The sequence below is a fragment of the Triturus cristatus genome, chromosome 6, assembly GCF_964204655.1.
Source record: "Triturus cristatus chromosome 6, aTriCri1.1, whole genome shotgun sequence".
In the NCBI taxonomy this organism is placed as follows: Eukaryota; Metazoa; Chordata; class Amphibia; order Caudata; family Salamandridae; genus Triturus; species Triturus cristatus.
Window position 1 is genome coordinate 1,816,014,571 of NC_140589.1, and position 16,658 is coordinate 1,816,031,228.

The 16,658-nt window shown below is 42.4% G+C and overlaps 1 protein-coding gene across 3 annotated transcripts in view; it reads left to right on the top strand.

Moving 5' to 3' along the window:
* The window catches only part of LOC146822081 (fucolectin-like), a 120,719-nt gene that overhangs the window by 78,446 nt on the left and 25,615 nt on the right, over positions 1-16,658 (top strand). For all 3 annotated transcript variants that reach the window (XM_085613181.1, XM_085613182.1, XM_085613180.1), the window contains exon 3: positions 632-935. In XM_085613181.1, coding sequence (XP_085469307.1) covers positions 632-935 — 304 coding nt within the window. The remainder of the gene's footprint in view (positions 1-631; positions 936-16,658) is intronic.

Here is a 16,658-nt window from a genome sequence, read left to right on the forward strand (position 1 = left end):
GAAATCCCTGACCTTTCAATGCACACTGGCTGTGCTGTCCCACCTGAAGAAACGATGGATGGTTCAATGGTGGAAGTAGGACTGTATCCCTCAGGAAACAGAAGTGAAAACCTCAGAATCCGGCCCTAAAATGCCCCAGCTGAGGGTATGACATCCATGTAGAATAGCTGTGTTATTGAAGCAGTCCCACAGCATGGCCAATATGAATGGTGCTTAGTGTGCTTTTACTTAAGACCACTTGAAGGTGGTGCATGTAAAAGTAATGTGCCGTGTGCAAAGTCATTGAAGTGGGAAAAACAAGTAAAGGTTTTTTTGTGAATGGTCACGTTGGTGCATTCTGGATATCAGGATAGATATGATTGTGCTAACTCAATATAATTATAAAATACCCTTAATGTGTCCTCTATCAAAATGCTTCGTTACAATCACCCCCTGGACCTGAAGGATGATTGTTTGCTGCATTTATGATGGCAATATATATTTAACATAGTACCACTGATTTTAAAAACCTTGTGTACTGTTCTAAACAATAAGCAGTACAAATGTCATGGCATACATATGTTTTAGGAATGAAGATTGTCCTATTGAAGCATCCACTGCTGGAACTAACCTCCGCTCTATCTACTTTCAGGTGAGAATGTGGCTCTGGGTGGTCGGGCCACTCAGTCAACTATTCTTGCTGGAAAATATTTTCAAGAAGGTTTCCTGTCAGATGCAATCAACGCCATAGATGGAAATCAGGATCCCGATTTTTCGCATGGATCCTGCTCCCATACAGATTATGAACATAATCCCTGGTGGAGGGTAGATTTACTGAAACCACAGAAAATTTATGCCATTTCCATCACCAACAGAAATTTTCTTCCTGATCGGCTGAATGGAGCAGAAATTCTTATAGGAAATTCCCTATCAAACCATGGAAATAACAATGCAAGGTAAGGTGTAAACTTTGCTCACTTTTATTTGCCATTTACAAATGACAGGTGCTAGGTTCTTTGGTTCAGCTGTAGCATTTATTGTATTACAAGACTTACAATTACAGTCCTGCATGTGATCAGAGTAATGGATCCCCCGTCTTGAAATGAAGAGTGCAAGCATTCAATTTACTAAAAACGAATAATATGAAAAATAAGTTAGAGTAAGTACAATCCTGTGACATGATTTCCACACTGATCACATGTGTAAGATATATTTCAGGGAGTGAGTGCAAGTTTATGAGCTATATCTTACTTTTAAAGAGCTTAATTTAATAATTGTTTTGTCACAAACAATGTTACTTATTTGGAAATAACAATAGTACCTCAAATACTTTCAGTTTGTTTTAGTTATTCCCTACAACCAGTTCCTCACTTTCTTCATTTCCTTGTGATCTGAGGAATGTTTTAGTCGTTATTTATTTTTACTTTACTTAGTTTACTTTATTACATAATTATTTACCTCTACTTGCTCCTTACTTTGTCCTCCTCTTCTTTGCGGAACTCTACTCGGACTTCAATCTTGTTTGCAAATAAAGCTTCAACTCCTCTTCTGATATTCACTAGCTGGTTGTTGCAGCAAGTTTATGATGGAAGTCACTGATTGTGCACACAGCGGACGCTTGACGTGGGCTTGTCAAGGGCAAGTGTGTTTGTGCTGTCCTTGCCCAGATAGTGTCAGAGGCACAGAAAGCTGCCATAGTGGGCATCATGGGGAACTATGATCTTTCATTAGATGTGACCTGGACTGCTTCCTGCAGCTCCCTTCAGGGTGTATTTTGTACAAATTTAGCACTTATGACTGGTGTGCCTTACACCGGATGTAAATGAGGGAACTGACTCATATTTTGAAAGTTTGATTTCTGCCCAAACATGCTTCTGGACTATAACCACTTACTGTGTTGATTTACTTGTTCTAGGTGTAAGATGACCTTGCTATTCCTGAGTTTACACCTCCACCCATCTGGAGTGTCAGGCCCACAAGCTGTCACATTGCCCACCGCAATTCCCATTGCTTGCCTGAGTCTCTGTTCTCTACCACAAAACCTGTGGTTGGGTTGCGTGCAACACTCTGGGCAGAGACTTCAGAGTCTTAGGTATTAGTTTACAGGGGCAAGGCAAGGCATTCACGGAGATGAGATAATGTCTCTCATCCTATTGCTTCCTGGCCTTGTCAAAGCTACGAGCAGTAATCAGGGGAGCACATGCATTGCGGGACACGTGCTCTATGACACTAAAGCATGTGTGCACTTTCACTGAATCCCCGTCAGGTTGCAGCTCTCCAGACCTGCTGTTGAGGAGATGCACACATTACAAACCAGCAAGAATATATACTCTCCCCAGGGTACCAGTAATATAACCATCCTTCACCAGTTTGATCAGCACAAAAAAACTACAAAATGTATGTCCTCTTGCATAGTGCTCCTGAACTGTTCAAGTTGTTTTGGAGGATTGAGTTTCTCTCCTTCAGCTAGTTTGCTGTTGGAAGTTTCCTTGGACCCCTCCTCAGGACCTCTAGGACTCTGCACTTTTTGGTCGGGCACAGAGATCAGAGCATCTTACTGACATATGTCTTACTGACATATGGAATACTTGCACTTCAGAATAGCCTCATGCTTAAAATATTTACTGGTAATATGAATTAAAGTGAGAGAGTACTCTACTGGTATGTAATTTAAGCAATGCCATTTCTCCCCTCCTTATCATGAATTCATAGCAAATGAGATTTAGCAAGCAAACACAACACAGACAACTGACAGTGCATGCTGAACAGAAATTGTTTATTATAGAAATCAGAAATTCAACTCTCCCCTATTCCTTCTTTGGGAATAGAACCCTGTATCCAATGAATAATTTGTACTTCTGAAAGCCTATAATGTTTCGAAAACTCAGCTCAATCAGATCATGTAGCTGCCCTGCAAATCTAAGAAATCAAAGCACCTTTCAACTTAGCTACTGTAGAAGACATACTACAAGTCGATCTTTCTTGAATTGACAATGGACAGACTTGACGCTCAACTTCATAGGCCTTTGTAATAAGAGACTTGATCCACCTACTCAAAGTCGCAGTTGTAGGTTTTTCCCCTATACTTCCTGTGGGCTCTTGGTCTGTCGCTACTCGGGTGAATCGAGTTTGCTACTCTGGAGGCTGCTTCCAGGATCTGATGTCACACGCCAGCTAGCCAGACTGTGTCAGCAATGCAGAGTCAAGCCGAGGGAGCCAAGTGAGCTGGATGGTACTGTAGTAATGAAAATAGACTGGTCCATGTAGTGTCTTCAGGTACCTTTATTCAAGTAAGATGTTACAGGATGAGAGCCCCACCAGGAGCAGCCTCACTGCTGCTCAGCCCATCACCAACTGACTCTCACACACATGAGCATTCCTTTCACCAACATTCTCTCACACAGACACCCAGGTTGAGAAGCAGTATAACACATCTCCTCCCTTTAAGGGAATACAAAAACCTCTCAGAATAGTATCAGAACAAATGCAAGAAATAAATAACTTAACATGGTTCTGAAAAGTAGCATGAAAAATTAAAGGTGGGAAATTCATGTGGAAAGAAAAAAAAAGATAGAAAGAGACACAGGAACACACCATCTCCCTTCTCATCACAACACAACCCACATTCCCACACCAAAACTACCAACAAACCAAAGTACAAGAATCATGTAAGCTGGCCAGGCAAACACAAGAAAAGTACAAGGGTGCCAACAACAAAGTGTGAAGGAGAACCATTCAGTAGAGAAAAACAATATGTACGCGTGGAGGATATCCACACGGAACTTAATAACAATGCAACACCAAAATAATTGCAAACCTTCCCCCAACAACAAATTGGGGTGGGATGTGTGAAAGGGACTCCACACGGAACTAAAAACACACCCAACACAAACCTTGACATGCGAGAACTTTATGGAAAATGGACCAAAAAGAGGATATGCACTTCCCTCAACATAAGTTGGGGTGTGATGTGTGGAAGGGACTCCACACTGAAAAAAACACTCCCAAAACAAACCTTGACGTGCAAGGGAAAGAACTTAGTCCCAACACAAACGTTGACGTGCGAGGGAAAAGCACAACACTACCAAAGCAGACATTGACGTGCAAGGGAAAGCACTTCCAACGCAAACCTTGACGTGCGAGGGAAGAAAAAAAAATGTAATAGAGGCAAAATAAGGAGTGACCTAGAAATAAGGTAAGTAAACAGACATAAGATAACAACAAATGCACTTCCCCTAACAGAAAGTTAGGGTGTGATGTGTGGAAGGGACTCCACATGGAGCTACGGTAATTGCACACAAGGTAAGTAAGTGCACAACTGAATATCCAGCACAACATCAAAGAAAAGGAACCGTACTACGATGGGTAGTTATACAGCACCAACCCATAACCCCGTAAAAGTGGGAAAACAGCAAAACAATCACTCAAATCCATACACATGACAATTTTACGTCCCAGGGAACACAACTCCAAGAATACACCAATAAACAATAATCTCATGGTTAAAAGAAAATATCAGTAATCATGAAGGAAACACCTGCATAAAACGAGCACAGAACTGAATCATCACATATGAAGCACACTAAAAGAATAAAGCGTTAATACTTAGGGAAAACAAGGAATCAAGAATGAAGTATTAAGGCATTTAAACACAAGGAAAATGAAACACAGCATAAATAATGAGATGTTGACTATCATTTTGCGACCTCTCACACGAAGTATGACACTGTCCCAAGAATACAATAAAATAAAACAAATAAAGTAGTCACCGCTGAAAGGAAAACGTGCTCAGGTTTGAAGAACAAGTGAGACTCCTCCAATGGCAATGTGAGGAGTTGGCCTGGTATATGCTGTCCACTAGTTATTGTGGGCACCTTGTACCAGTCCAAACAACCCTTATTGATGATAGGTTAAAGACAACCTTTATTGAAAGCTATCCTGCTGATAGCTATGGAGAGCAGCCTTCAGCCTAAGTCTTGAAGAAATGTAAAGCAGCTTGTTTTACCTGTCTATAATCTCTTGAATGACCAAATGAAAAGAGGTCCACACAAGGTATATATATAAAATATATGTATTTATTCTAAAACACACCCCCCTAGTCCCTTTATGAGGCTAGAGGTCAAAGTACACAAGTTACAAGTCAAATAGCACATTAAAATAGCACAATATACAGTTAGCCCTAGGGGCGTACTAAACCATATTCTAAAATAGTGGTATAAGAACCACGACTTGACTAGACACAAGGCCTAGAGCCTGTAGAATCGCTGGGCCCCTTCGGAGTCACCCAAGGTAGTGACACAGAGGACCCACGGGGGACGCGTGCAGTGTGAGAACACAGCTGCGAGCGCCATTAGCTTCTATGGGGAAAGTCGCGGTTGGAAATTTAAAGTTTAAGGACACTTAGGAGACAACTAGAAACAAGCGGGTCTCAGCTTTGCTACTGACTCGGGTCGGCCTCTGAGAAGTCTGGAAATCCTCTTCCTGGGCTGCATATACTTTGGAGTCCGTCGGGAGCTTCGGAGATGCAGACCGGCAAATGCTTTGTTGGTGCCTGCCAAACAGGAGAGTCACTCCTTGACCACAAGGGAGATTTCTTCAGTCCTCTAGTCTTGAGTAGAGCGTCGAAGTTCCAGGATTCAGTTGCAGAGTTTCATCCAGGGATGTCTAAAGTCCATGCCCAGTTGCCAGGGGTTCCTACTTTTTACCCAAGGAAGGGGTTGGACTAACTCAGGGGACCCACCTATGGGAGGCTTTGGAAAGAGGGGTGGCTACACCCATTTCCTTTGTCCAGTTTCGCGCCAGAGCAGGGGCTGGTAGCCCCTGCAACTGGTTTGAACTGGGCTATGCACAGAGGCACCAAATGTGCCCCCAGTGCAGGACTTCAAAGCACTCTTGGAGTGCTCCCACCCAGCCTCAATACAGGGATCCATGTCAACCTGACGGGGAAGCAGTGACGAGTCAGCAGACGTATATCCACCATCCTGTATTCCAGAGGAAACTAGCAATCCAGGGCCTCCAATAATGCATCGGCCTCGCCAGAGTGCCTAAACCAGGGGTCTCCAACCTCTCCTGTAAAAAGTGACGTATGTCCAGTGAAACTTCTCAAGAGCTACTTTTATTGTTAGCGTTGTAAAAGAGACCACATAAGGCAAGATTACATTGGTGGCCACCGTATGCAAGATCACTTGGAGTGATCACCTCAGTGCATCAGGAATGGTTGCAAGCAGAAATATGAAAAAGGTTTGTCTGTATGGGATGCTTCTACATGGGAAATACATAACAGCCATAGCTAAAATTCTTCCGGCCCTGAGGTAATAACATTTGCCAAACACCTCTCCAATGCTACATGATTTATCAATCAAATGTTATTTTAAGTAGATTTGGAAATTCATATATATTTCTACAGGGATCGGCTTACGAGTTCCGAGACTAAACCATCTTCCTATTGAATATAAAATCTCAATTTTGCTATATGTTTATTATTTCAACCAAGCAAAGCATGTAATTTAGTGGGCTGGGCTCCTCACAGGAGAGCTACTTACAGGTAGATGGAGAATTACCCGTAGCCCACGAGCGAACCATTGGGGAAGCCTGGCCTAAACACTGGTGCAACTCACAAAGATATCGCGCCACAAATCTGGAACCATTACGGGCTGTCAGCCATAGGCTCCTTGCCAGTGTCTCCCAGGAGCCACGCAACACACCATCTGCTGGGGTGCCTGCGTTGTGACCAACCTCAAGGCAAATCCTATCTAAAATTGACTCCAGGTGACTACGTGTAGGGCTGAAAGGGCCAGGACCCCCAGCAGGCCAATCCCCTTTCTTTACAGCCATGCCTGTGTCCCCACTAACATTACCAGCTGACGTCAGCCATAGTCCCCTTACCAAAGCAGCCCAAAACATGGCACCTCCCTGCGCCCTGAACCGACTCAGCTATGTTGCATATTCCATTACCATCAATAGACCCCCATCAGCAGGAGCCCGGGGCTAATGCCGGATCTTTAGTGCCATAGACTCAGCACTGCTGGCACCCTCCAATACATACCAGCCCTTGGTTGTAGATATGCTTATCCCCCTATCAAGACTGCTACCCGGAATACGTAGTGACACACCCATAGGACATGTGGCGCACCTTTTGCTGGATGTACTGTCGGATCGGGAATAATTATAATCAGGAAAAATCTGGTGCAGTCGCCCCTCCCTTGGCTCACTATGCGAGCCAAAAAATGAATGCTGCCACTCCGATGAATGTTGCAGACCAGCTCTTGCTCACGCCTTGACAGCCTGTACTGTTCCTGAGCTGAAGATATTGCCACTGAGCTACCGCTCACCCTGCTGACTAAGGCTACTCTCTCTGTGCGGGGTGATACTTTGTCCTTTCAGAGTAAAGACCCGTGGCTAAAGGCCTCCTCAAGGGTATAAATGGCTGGCTCTACTCAGATAGTAGAACACATGCTGCCTAATTACGCAGCAACCGAGATGAAGCCTGTGAATTGTACCTCATCCCCACCTCTAGAGATGCTGGGCCCTTTGCCTAATCTAAATCATGCGCCATATCCCGTTATCGTGTCCCCAACTCGGAGGCTCATCTTAGGTCCAGATAAATCCTTCACTATGTCTTCTATGTGATAGTATATCTTGTTGAAATGCAAACTCTCATACAGACTCCTAAGTCTATTATTCTCACTCAACCTTTGTGCCCCAAAAACTAAGTAACAGTTGTGGTGGCCATGCTCAAGGCAAGCAATGGTTAGAGAAATAATTTTCATTCATTATTGCCTGGTGACTAACCAAACCATGTAACCCACTTAACAGTATTCAGCAGTCGGGCCAAACATAACCTAATACCCTGATGCTCAGCATGCCCTCAGCAAACAGTCTTGCTACCGTGCTTATGTACAGATACTGTCCCCAGTGGGGTGACACTGAAAGTTTCCACAGCCATCCTAGAAGAAAGCAATATGTTCTGATCCGCATTGACACAGACTGATGGTTTGAAACTGTGGGTGAGAGGGGGTCCTCTTGAAACAAGAGCCTTCAGCAGGATCTGGCACCAGCTCTTTAGACTCAGTCAGACCATGAGAACCCAATGAAAAACTCCCTTCCCCATGATGGGATCAATTCCCCCCCTTGCTAGACCCCACACTGTAGATGTAAGCATTGGTATGTAAGTGGTACGAAGTAAATGTTCCCAGAACTGAACTGACCAGGACGGCTCACAAATAACTGAAATAAGACAAAAGTTTCAAACGGTTTCCAGAAGTGGAATTATCGCTCGAGCACCAGGCTCTGAGCGGTAGAGATATGGCTTGCTGCCCTAACCGAACCTTCCTACTCCAAGGAAAAATAGCTACCATTGCCACTGGCAGGAGTTTTGGGACTGACGGTACTCAACATGATCGCGACCAACTGTTGATCGCTTTATTGCCAGGGTTATCAGCACTGCCCAACTTCGCGTCTAGGATTGATGCCCATGACTCCCCCATTGCATACGGGGAGAAATGATATTGAGAACCTAGATCCTCCAAGTTGTGAGCACACATTACATTGCATAGGGTCCTTGCCACTTCAATCGTCCCCAGTGGTGTCACCGGTGTCTACCTGAGGTCAGTGTATACTGTGTGTAATTGATGGTCGGGTGAGACTTTGAGCAACTAACTGCACCGAGGGTGACTACAGGTCTAGAATGAAGAAAAATGGAGGCAGCACCAGGAAATGAAGTCACATTAGCCAATATGTTCTAGTCAAATTTCTTTATTCTTCTTTAGGTTAAAACAACAGGACAACAGCCAACTTATTTCGTTCCTTTTATAGGAGCTTCATCAGGGCTAAATAGTGTTGGCACAATATTCCGACTGATGTCTGTTAGCTGTAATAGCTCCCTCACAGGTATCTGACGGAGTACTACGTAATTAAATGATCAAAAGGGACCGGCCACGCAGATCTGAAATAAAAGTAGTTCTTAGAAAACCGAAAGCAGTAGTGTGTAGCTATCGGCGAAACCCCTAGATGAATGGAGTCATAATCCACTCCAGTCGCTACAATCAGATGAGCCTCGTATTGCGGCGGCCACAAATAATCCTGAGCCAGCAGTAAAAAAGAGGAAAATACACATCCTGATGCTAATAAGGATTAGCTGGCAGTATTCCAAGCTTTGCCTCTATACCACTGCCTGGGTAGGACCAATATAAACAACTTGCACGTCATGCCAGCACACCAGCATGATGTGCCCAATAGTACCCATCATACCACTGTGCAATGGGATTCCTGGGTGCAACAGTACCGCATAGCCCAGCCTAGGCCGGTTATGGCTGAAGAAGATGTTGAGTAATGTACACCAGTGCTGCCCCTGCCCATAAGAACGGGAACTTAATTAAATTGAATAATCAATTGCCTCCAACAATGGTGATAATGCTTTGGGATTACTAAGAGTTTTTTTATTTTTTATTTAGTGGCTATTGTCCCGTGAGAGCTGCCCATCATAATGCACAGAGGGGCATATGTATCAAATACCGTTATTGCAATTCTCAAATAGCGATTTTTAGAGAATCGCTATTTGAGAATCGCAAAACAGGATGTAATAAAAAATTCGCACATATTTTGCGATTCCTTGGCTTTCCTTAATTGCGATTCGCAAATTGCAAATCGCAATTAAGGAATACCTTTCCATTCATTCATTCCTATGGGCTAGGAGGCCCATAGGAATGAATGGGAAGACATTCTCAATTTGCGATTCGCAATTAGAGAATCGCAAATTGAGAATGCAATTTCAAGGGTGCCAGGGTGTCAAAAGGACACCCTGTTGCACCCCTGAAATATGTATGTGTGCAGATGTGGCGCATATACATGCCCTGAATGGAAGGAAAGTGCGCCACATGGCACTTTGAAAAATGCAAAAAAGTGAATTTGTCAAAGAAATCACAAATTACTACCAACTTGAATTTGGTGGTAATTTGCTTTTCCTTAAGGCCAAATCACACTTTTTCTGTGCTTCATACATTGCATTTAAGGAATCTCAATTTGCGATTCCTTAAATGCAATCGCAAAATAGAGAATTCCAACTTTTGCGATTCTCTAATTTGCGAGGTCCTTTTGGGATGATACATCCCAAAAGGCCTTTTCCCGTTTGCGAACGGGAAAAGGGCTTGATACATATGCTCCACCACCGTGCGGTAATTAGCGTACACTCCCCAGAAAGAATGCCCACTACTAGCGTGCGGTTGCTGTGTGCGACGCTGTGCTTTTGCACCATGAAGTGTACCTTTGTGTGCAAGGGGTACACCATATCTCAGCAAAGGCCATGCATGATAATACATTCACTGCTAAAACCAAGCAGACTTGCAGTTGATATACCTACCGGGACAGTGTCCTGAACGCTCTCACCAGGTTTATGCCGCAGCTGGCCATACCCCCTCTGGACATGTCGTCCATCTTCCCGCGACCCAGCAGCCGCCATCCCAGCAAGGTGCCTCTCTGTTACCGCAAGCATGGAAGCGAAAGAAAAAGAAAATTGCGTTCAGTTCACCAGAAGCTGGTGTATGTAGCAGCACTCAGCAAAGACCATATTCTAATTGATCTTCCTGTTGCTACGCCCCCACAAAATACTTTTTTGTTGGTTATCTTTCTATTGGCTTTACTAATGCTTGTTGTGCCCCGCATAGATAGTGCAGACCCACCAAACAGAACTGCTATATCGACAAACATGCAACGTTTCATTGAGCAGAGCGAGAAACAGACTGGAAAATGTACCATTATAGTTCGGAAACATGGCCAACAAAGCAACGGCCCTCTGAAATAGACAAGATCATGACCTATCAACAATTAAGAAATACAAAGTATAAACGCATGGAGTCCGAGGGGGTGGGAAGAACAAAACACCGCATGAGCACATGCAAAAAAGCACAAAACACCCATGTTGTAGCTTTTAAACTGCCCTTCCTCCACAGCAAAATTAGAAGGTCAAACCCTGGGACCATCATTCACTCTTTCCAAAGCTACCCACTGCCTCACGGGAGTGTGACCCACTCTCCTCGTAATAACCCACAAAATAGCATCAAAGATTAGCGATAACAGGCGAATCAACATAGCCTTCAATTATGTGAAAACATGTCCCATGCCTGGTATTTTACCAGATGGTTTAATATTGTACTCAGGAAATGTAGCCATTTGGCTTTAGCTAGGGGAAATTACAGGTCATTTTCAGACATTTTAGCTTTTCAAAGGGATTTGGCACAGGGAGCACTACCCACACACTGTCCATATGCCCTGTTGTGATGTAAATGAGGATCAGGTCCACATAGGTTCTTGTAAGGATAGGTATTTATTGTGTAAGATGGTACAAGGTGATAATTCATAAATATTAAGATAGTAAGAATAAGATAAATCCAAAGTAAACCAAGGTAAACCCCACCAGGAGCTGTCACCTTTCAGCTCAACTCTAGAGCTCAGAACCCAACATTCTAATATGTCATCATGAATAATCACATTCCAAATGATGACAGCAGGGAATAAGCTGGAAAGCCAAACACAACACATCTTCCCCTTTTACACATTTTGCAATTGCAACCAAAACTTAGATGTGAACAAAGCAATTACAAATAATAACAATGAACATATGAAAGAAAAGTAGAAATGTGGTAAGAAGGAAATGAAGGAGGGAGAGCATAAATATAAGAACAGTTAAACACAAGAGGTGATAAATGAAGAAAGATTTAAACCAAGAAGATTTGAGACAAGTAATGAGGGAGGTGAATAAAAGGAAGGAAAAATAAGAAAGAGAACACATCCTCTCTTTAAAGGACAAAAAGAAGGAGATAATACGAAGGTGGACACCAACCACAAACGTTGAAAGTACGAGAACACATCCTCTCATTAAAGGACAAAGAGAAGGAGATAATACATAAATAAGAAAGAGAACACATCCTCTCTTAAAAGACAACAAGGAAGGAGATGGTACGAATGTAGACACCGAACACCACGTTGAAGTAAAGCAAAATACACCAATTGGCCAGACTCGTGAAATTGTGAACCAACAAACGAAGAAGTGAAAGGTATAACTACGCAGAGAAATATACATGAAGAAAGGAAGTGCACCACAAGAGAAAACAAATAGACTCTCCAATAAAATTAAGAAGAAAGGTGAAAATTAACACCTAATAGGAGCACGAACAGAGGAAAACCTCAATTGCGTGTCAGAATAATTAATTATGAATGAAACCTTTAAAATTTGGTGAAAATCTTGCATAATAATAATCAAATCATCAATTAAAAGCATTCCGTGCACATAACATCAAAAGTCATGAGTAATAACTTCAATAATAATGAAATTTCATGTAGCGTACGTCTACGCACAAGAAAATGTTTAGAAGAAGTTAACATATGTACATATGGAAACATGAAGCATCATGAAACTGAAAGAAGCATAACTGAATTCAGAAAATAATGCAATGCGCAATGTAAGGAAAATAACAGGTACCTTGAAAACTGACGTCAGGAAATAGAATATGAAACCGGTAAATGTAGAAATTGTAAATCTAGTCACATCTATTACATGTCAATATAGAGCATTATGAAACTAAATTACATAGAAACTGCACATTAAGAGTTGAACAACTGGAATGTAGAATCAATACAATGTGCCAAGTTATTAAATAAACAGCGAATAACGAAAAACGTATTAAAATTAAGGTCATAATATAACAGTAATTTCAATTGATAACACTATGTGAATTATTCCTGCCGTAAAAAAGGTGATAAAATGATAATAATACATGAACATTAATACATGAACGTAAAATTTAACATGCAGATGTATTTATAATACATTAGAAATCACATTAGAAATTACAATGACCATGTATACTAAAATAAGTTTCATAAAAACAATGAAATAAAATAATTAATGTAGTCACCGTTGTCAGGAATAGAGCAGGAATCTTGAAGAGGACTTTGAAGAGGACCCAGCAGCGTAAACATTAATAGCAAATCTTGTCATGGCGTTAAAATCAGCAGGGATGAAAAAATAACAGTATTATATAAGATACGGTGCTCTCATGTATTTTAAGCATTGTTGAATGTTAAGGTATATTAGCGCTGGAAACCACTAGATGGCACTGTTTAAATAATTAGGCCCAATGAAATAAGTCTATGCGATAGACAGAGTGAAGCACGATAGAAATCATCCATAAAACTTCACATAAGAGCAATGACGGGCTCTCCATATTCGTTGAAACAGGTATTTCGATATGTTTAAAACATTTTGAAGAATAACTATGTATTGAATGGCAACAGACTCACGTGACTTCAAGAAATTGAAACTTGTACATCCAGTTGTACATCCTGTGCAATGTATTATCAATTCTTGCGAAATACTCCCACCAGAAAATGGAGGTACGCACATTACGTAGTGCCGGGAAGCTTTCGGCACGCCAAAGCTGGAAAGCGTGGCTAATCAGCAAAAGGAGTGGAAGCGTCATGAATGGAGTCACAAGCTCAAGAAGATTTGCTCCATGCGAAAGAAGGCTCGCGCTGGCTCCAACGGACATTTTCGATAAGATGACAGTTTATTAAAATTTAGTTTTAAATGAAAAGTCCAACCTTTGTACAAACATGGAAAATGGTAATAATATTTTTTTAAACTTCGTAAAAGTGTGGCACAGCGAGGGTGAAATATAACACCATGTACTGAAGCACCCGACAAATTTAAATATTGTCTTAATTTGAAAATTAACCTCGAAATAGTAATTCCCTTAAGATGTTAATCATAAATGTACTTCAGTGAATGCTGGTCCCAGAAACAAATACCTTGCAATGAGAATTGTAGAAAACCTTGTAACTCCGATTCGAAGCTCCTCTAATGACAGGAGATAAGTAACTAATCACAGATAATAAACTTCAGGACCTCCTTGAATAGAGCATAAGGAGAGGGACGCTTGTTTACTCTGGGAAAACGGAAAAGCAGTGAAAAGCAGAACGGAAAAGCAGTGAAATCCTCATCAGCTGTAAGAGAAACACGTGCAGATCCGCGAAGTGAAGAAAAAAATAGTCAAATAGTTGATGTGGAGCCAATTAGAGTAGACAGGCAGCAGAATGTAGAAGGCAAGACACTGCAGGCATGAAAATAAATTGCTTCTGTTGATCAATGAGATACTAGTACTTAAATAGCAGGAAGTGTAGCAGTGACTGGCAGGTCGGGATGAGGACGACCAGTAGAGTGGAATGGTCACTGGTGTTTTTTTTTTTTTTAGCGTGCCAGTATGCTAGTAAGTCAATTGAAGGAAGTAAAATTTAAATGGTTACCTTGTTGAAGAAAGGCCATTTGTAGTTGCTTGAAAATTAGAAGTCAGATAAAGCTGAAGTACCCAAATTGTCGACAAAATGTGTTGTGATGTAAATGAGGATCAGGTCGACGTAGGTTCTTGTAAGTATAGGTATTTATTGAGTAAGATGGTACAAGGTGATAATTCATAAATATTAAGATAGTAAAAATAAGATAAATATAAAGTAAACCAAGGTAAATCGCACCAGGAGCTGTCACCTTTCAGCTCAGTCCCAAGCTCCCAACTCTAGAGCTCAGAACCCAACATTCTAATATGTCATCATGAATAATCACATTCCAAATGCTGACAGCACCTCCCCAGCGGGCAGCCCCAACTGCCACTGCACGTTCCATGCCCCACACTGTGTCCTCGAGAAACTTTGTATTCCCAAAAATACTCATGTAACCAAAGGTAAATGGGACACATTCCTACACTTGCTAGGAGGACCGGGACGCCCGACGTTGCAATGCACATCGGAAGAAGATAAACCAATGAACCCGAGAACAGCAGCAATCGGAATTTAACCATTTCAATATTAGACGTAGGCATTTCATCCAAAGACAAACACAGCACACTTTGCGTACACAGCACCCAAAGCCTACTTTTGAAACATTTTTGACCAGGAACACCCATTGTGGTCATATAAGCAGCGGATGCAGGATTAGAACCCCAGTACTGTAAATCCTACTACCGGTAGTTTATCCGGGGATAACTACCCCCTCCACCCACACCGGTGAGACGGACATCATGCACACCACACAAGGCCAGAAATTAAGCAGCAACATGTATCGAACAGCTACGCAGTGTGGACCCCGGCCCACGCCTGATCCCCGCTGTAGTATGCTGCTCAGACAGGATGTGTGTATTGTAGAATACGGAAGGTTAGAACGTTGGTATGGTTTGTCAGTTGCTGCATGGGCTGAGCAGAGCACAGACTGCTCCTGGTGGGGCTCTCTTCCTGAATACTACTGGAATAAATACATCAATGATTTTACAAGGAACGGATTCTCCTTTACTTATTTCATTACATTTGGCAACGATTTGGAAAGGCCTTTCGCTTCAACTTTCAAATAACCTCAAGATTAAGCTACCTAAAGATACAAAAACTCAGAAGCAGCAGCTCAACTCATCTGGCACTACGAGCCTCATCAGTGACCTCCCACTGGTCACCCTCAACTACAAAGTGCCACTTTCAACATGCAGATCCTGCTGCCTTCCAGTTCCTTCCCACAGTTCCTGCCTGCATGCCAGCTCCTGCGACACAGGTCGCCTTCAACTACTAAGTGCCACTTCCAACATGCAGATCCTGCTGCATCCCAGTTCATTCCCACAGTTCCTGTCCGCATGCCAGTTCCTGCCTGCATGCCAGCTCCTGCGACACCGGTCGCCCTCAACACCAGTGCGCCAGTCCCTGCCTGGCTTTCCTCTCTACTGCCTGCAACTACGATATCAGGGCTGTTCCTCTCATGCTACATTCACAGAGCCTCCCCAGTTACCAGTCTTGTCAAGAGCAGCGTAAGGTCTCTACTGTGGAGAAGTATTTGCGGTGACTTCAGCACTAATTGTGAGTAGTTGGTATATTTTACATATTGCCCCTGTGTGCACCCGTAATGACGGTCAAACTGCTGCCGTTCATTTTTAAATTGCCACAAGCTGCCTACTGCGAAGATCTACTCAGCGCGTGCAGCATCACCTGTGCCCCGTGCTCTTGCGATGCTTCATCATCATCCTCTATGACGTGAGCAGTGTTGCCAGATTTTGAGACCCATCCCAAGCCCAAAGCCGCTCAAATATAAGCCCAAATCCAGCCCAATGCAGACCAGTTCCAGCCCCAAAACCAGCCCAAAGTAGCAAGTCTCAAATTATGCAGAAATAGTCATCAGAAACAATTGTAAGGACAAATATACATTCTATTCAATATACAGATAGTGGGAGAGAGTTAACTAGGCACCTGTCTTAACGCTACTCATTTTTAAGACCAGTCCTCACTCACTTTGTCATGTGAACCTTAGACCCATCTTAGGTTCTACTAATTGGATTTTGTCATTCGCTCCATTTTGTAAATTGATCTGAAAATGCACAATTATTTTACACATTGCTTTCAAGTTAAGCCTGATGACTTTTATGCCAATCTACCAGTGGGATAATCACAAATGTATTTATTGCCTTTTGTGGCGCACCCTGACAAGGATTGTGTGTATTATTTGAGTGAAGCTTTCCCTGCTCTCAACTAATAACCCAATTTCTTACACTTTACAGTATTATTTATGAAGTTTCTTTGCCCCTAGAGACAGTAGTGTATGTTTACCAAAACATATAAATATACATACTCTGGATATGTAAGAAGAAACTGCTAATCGT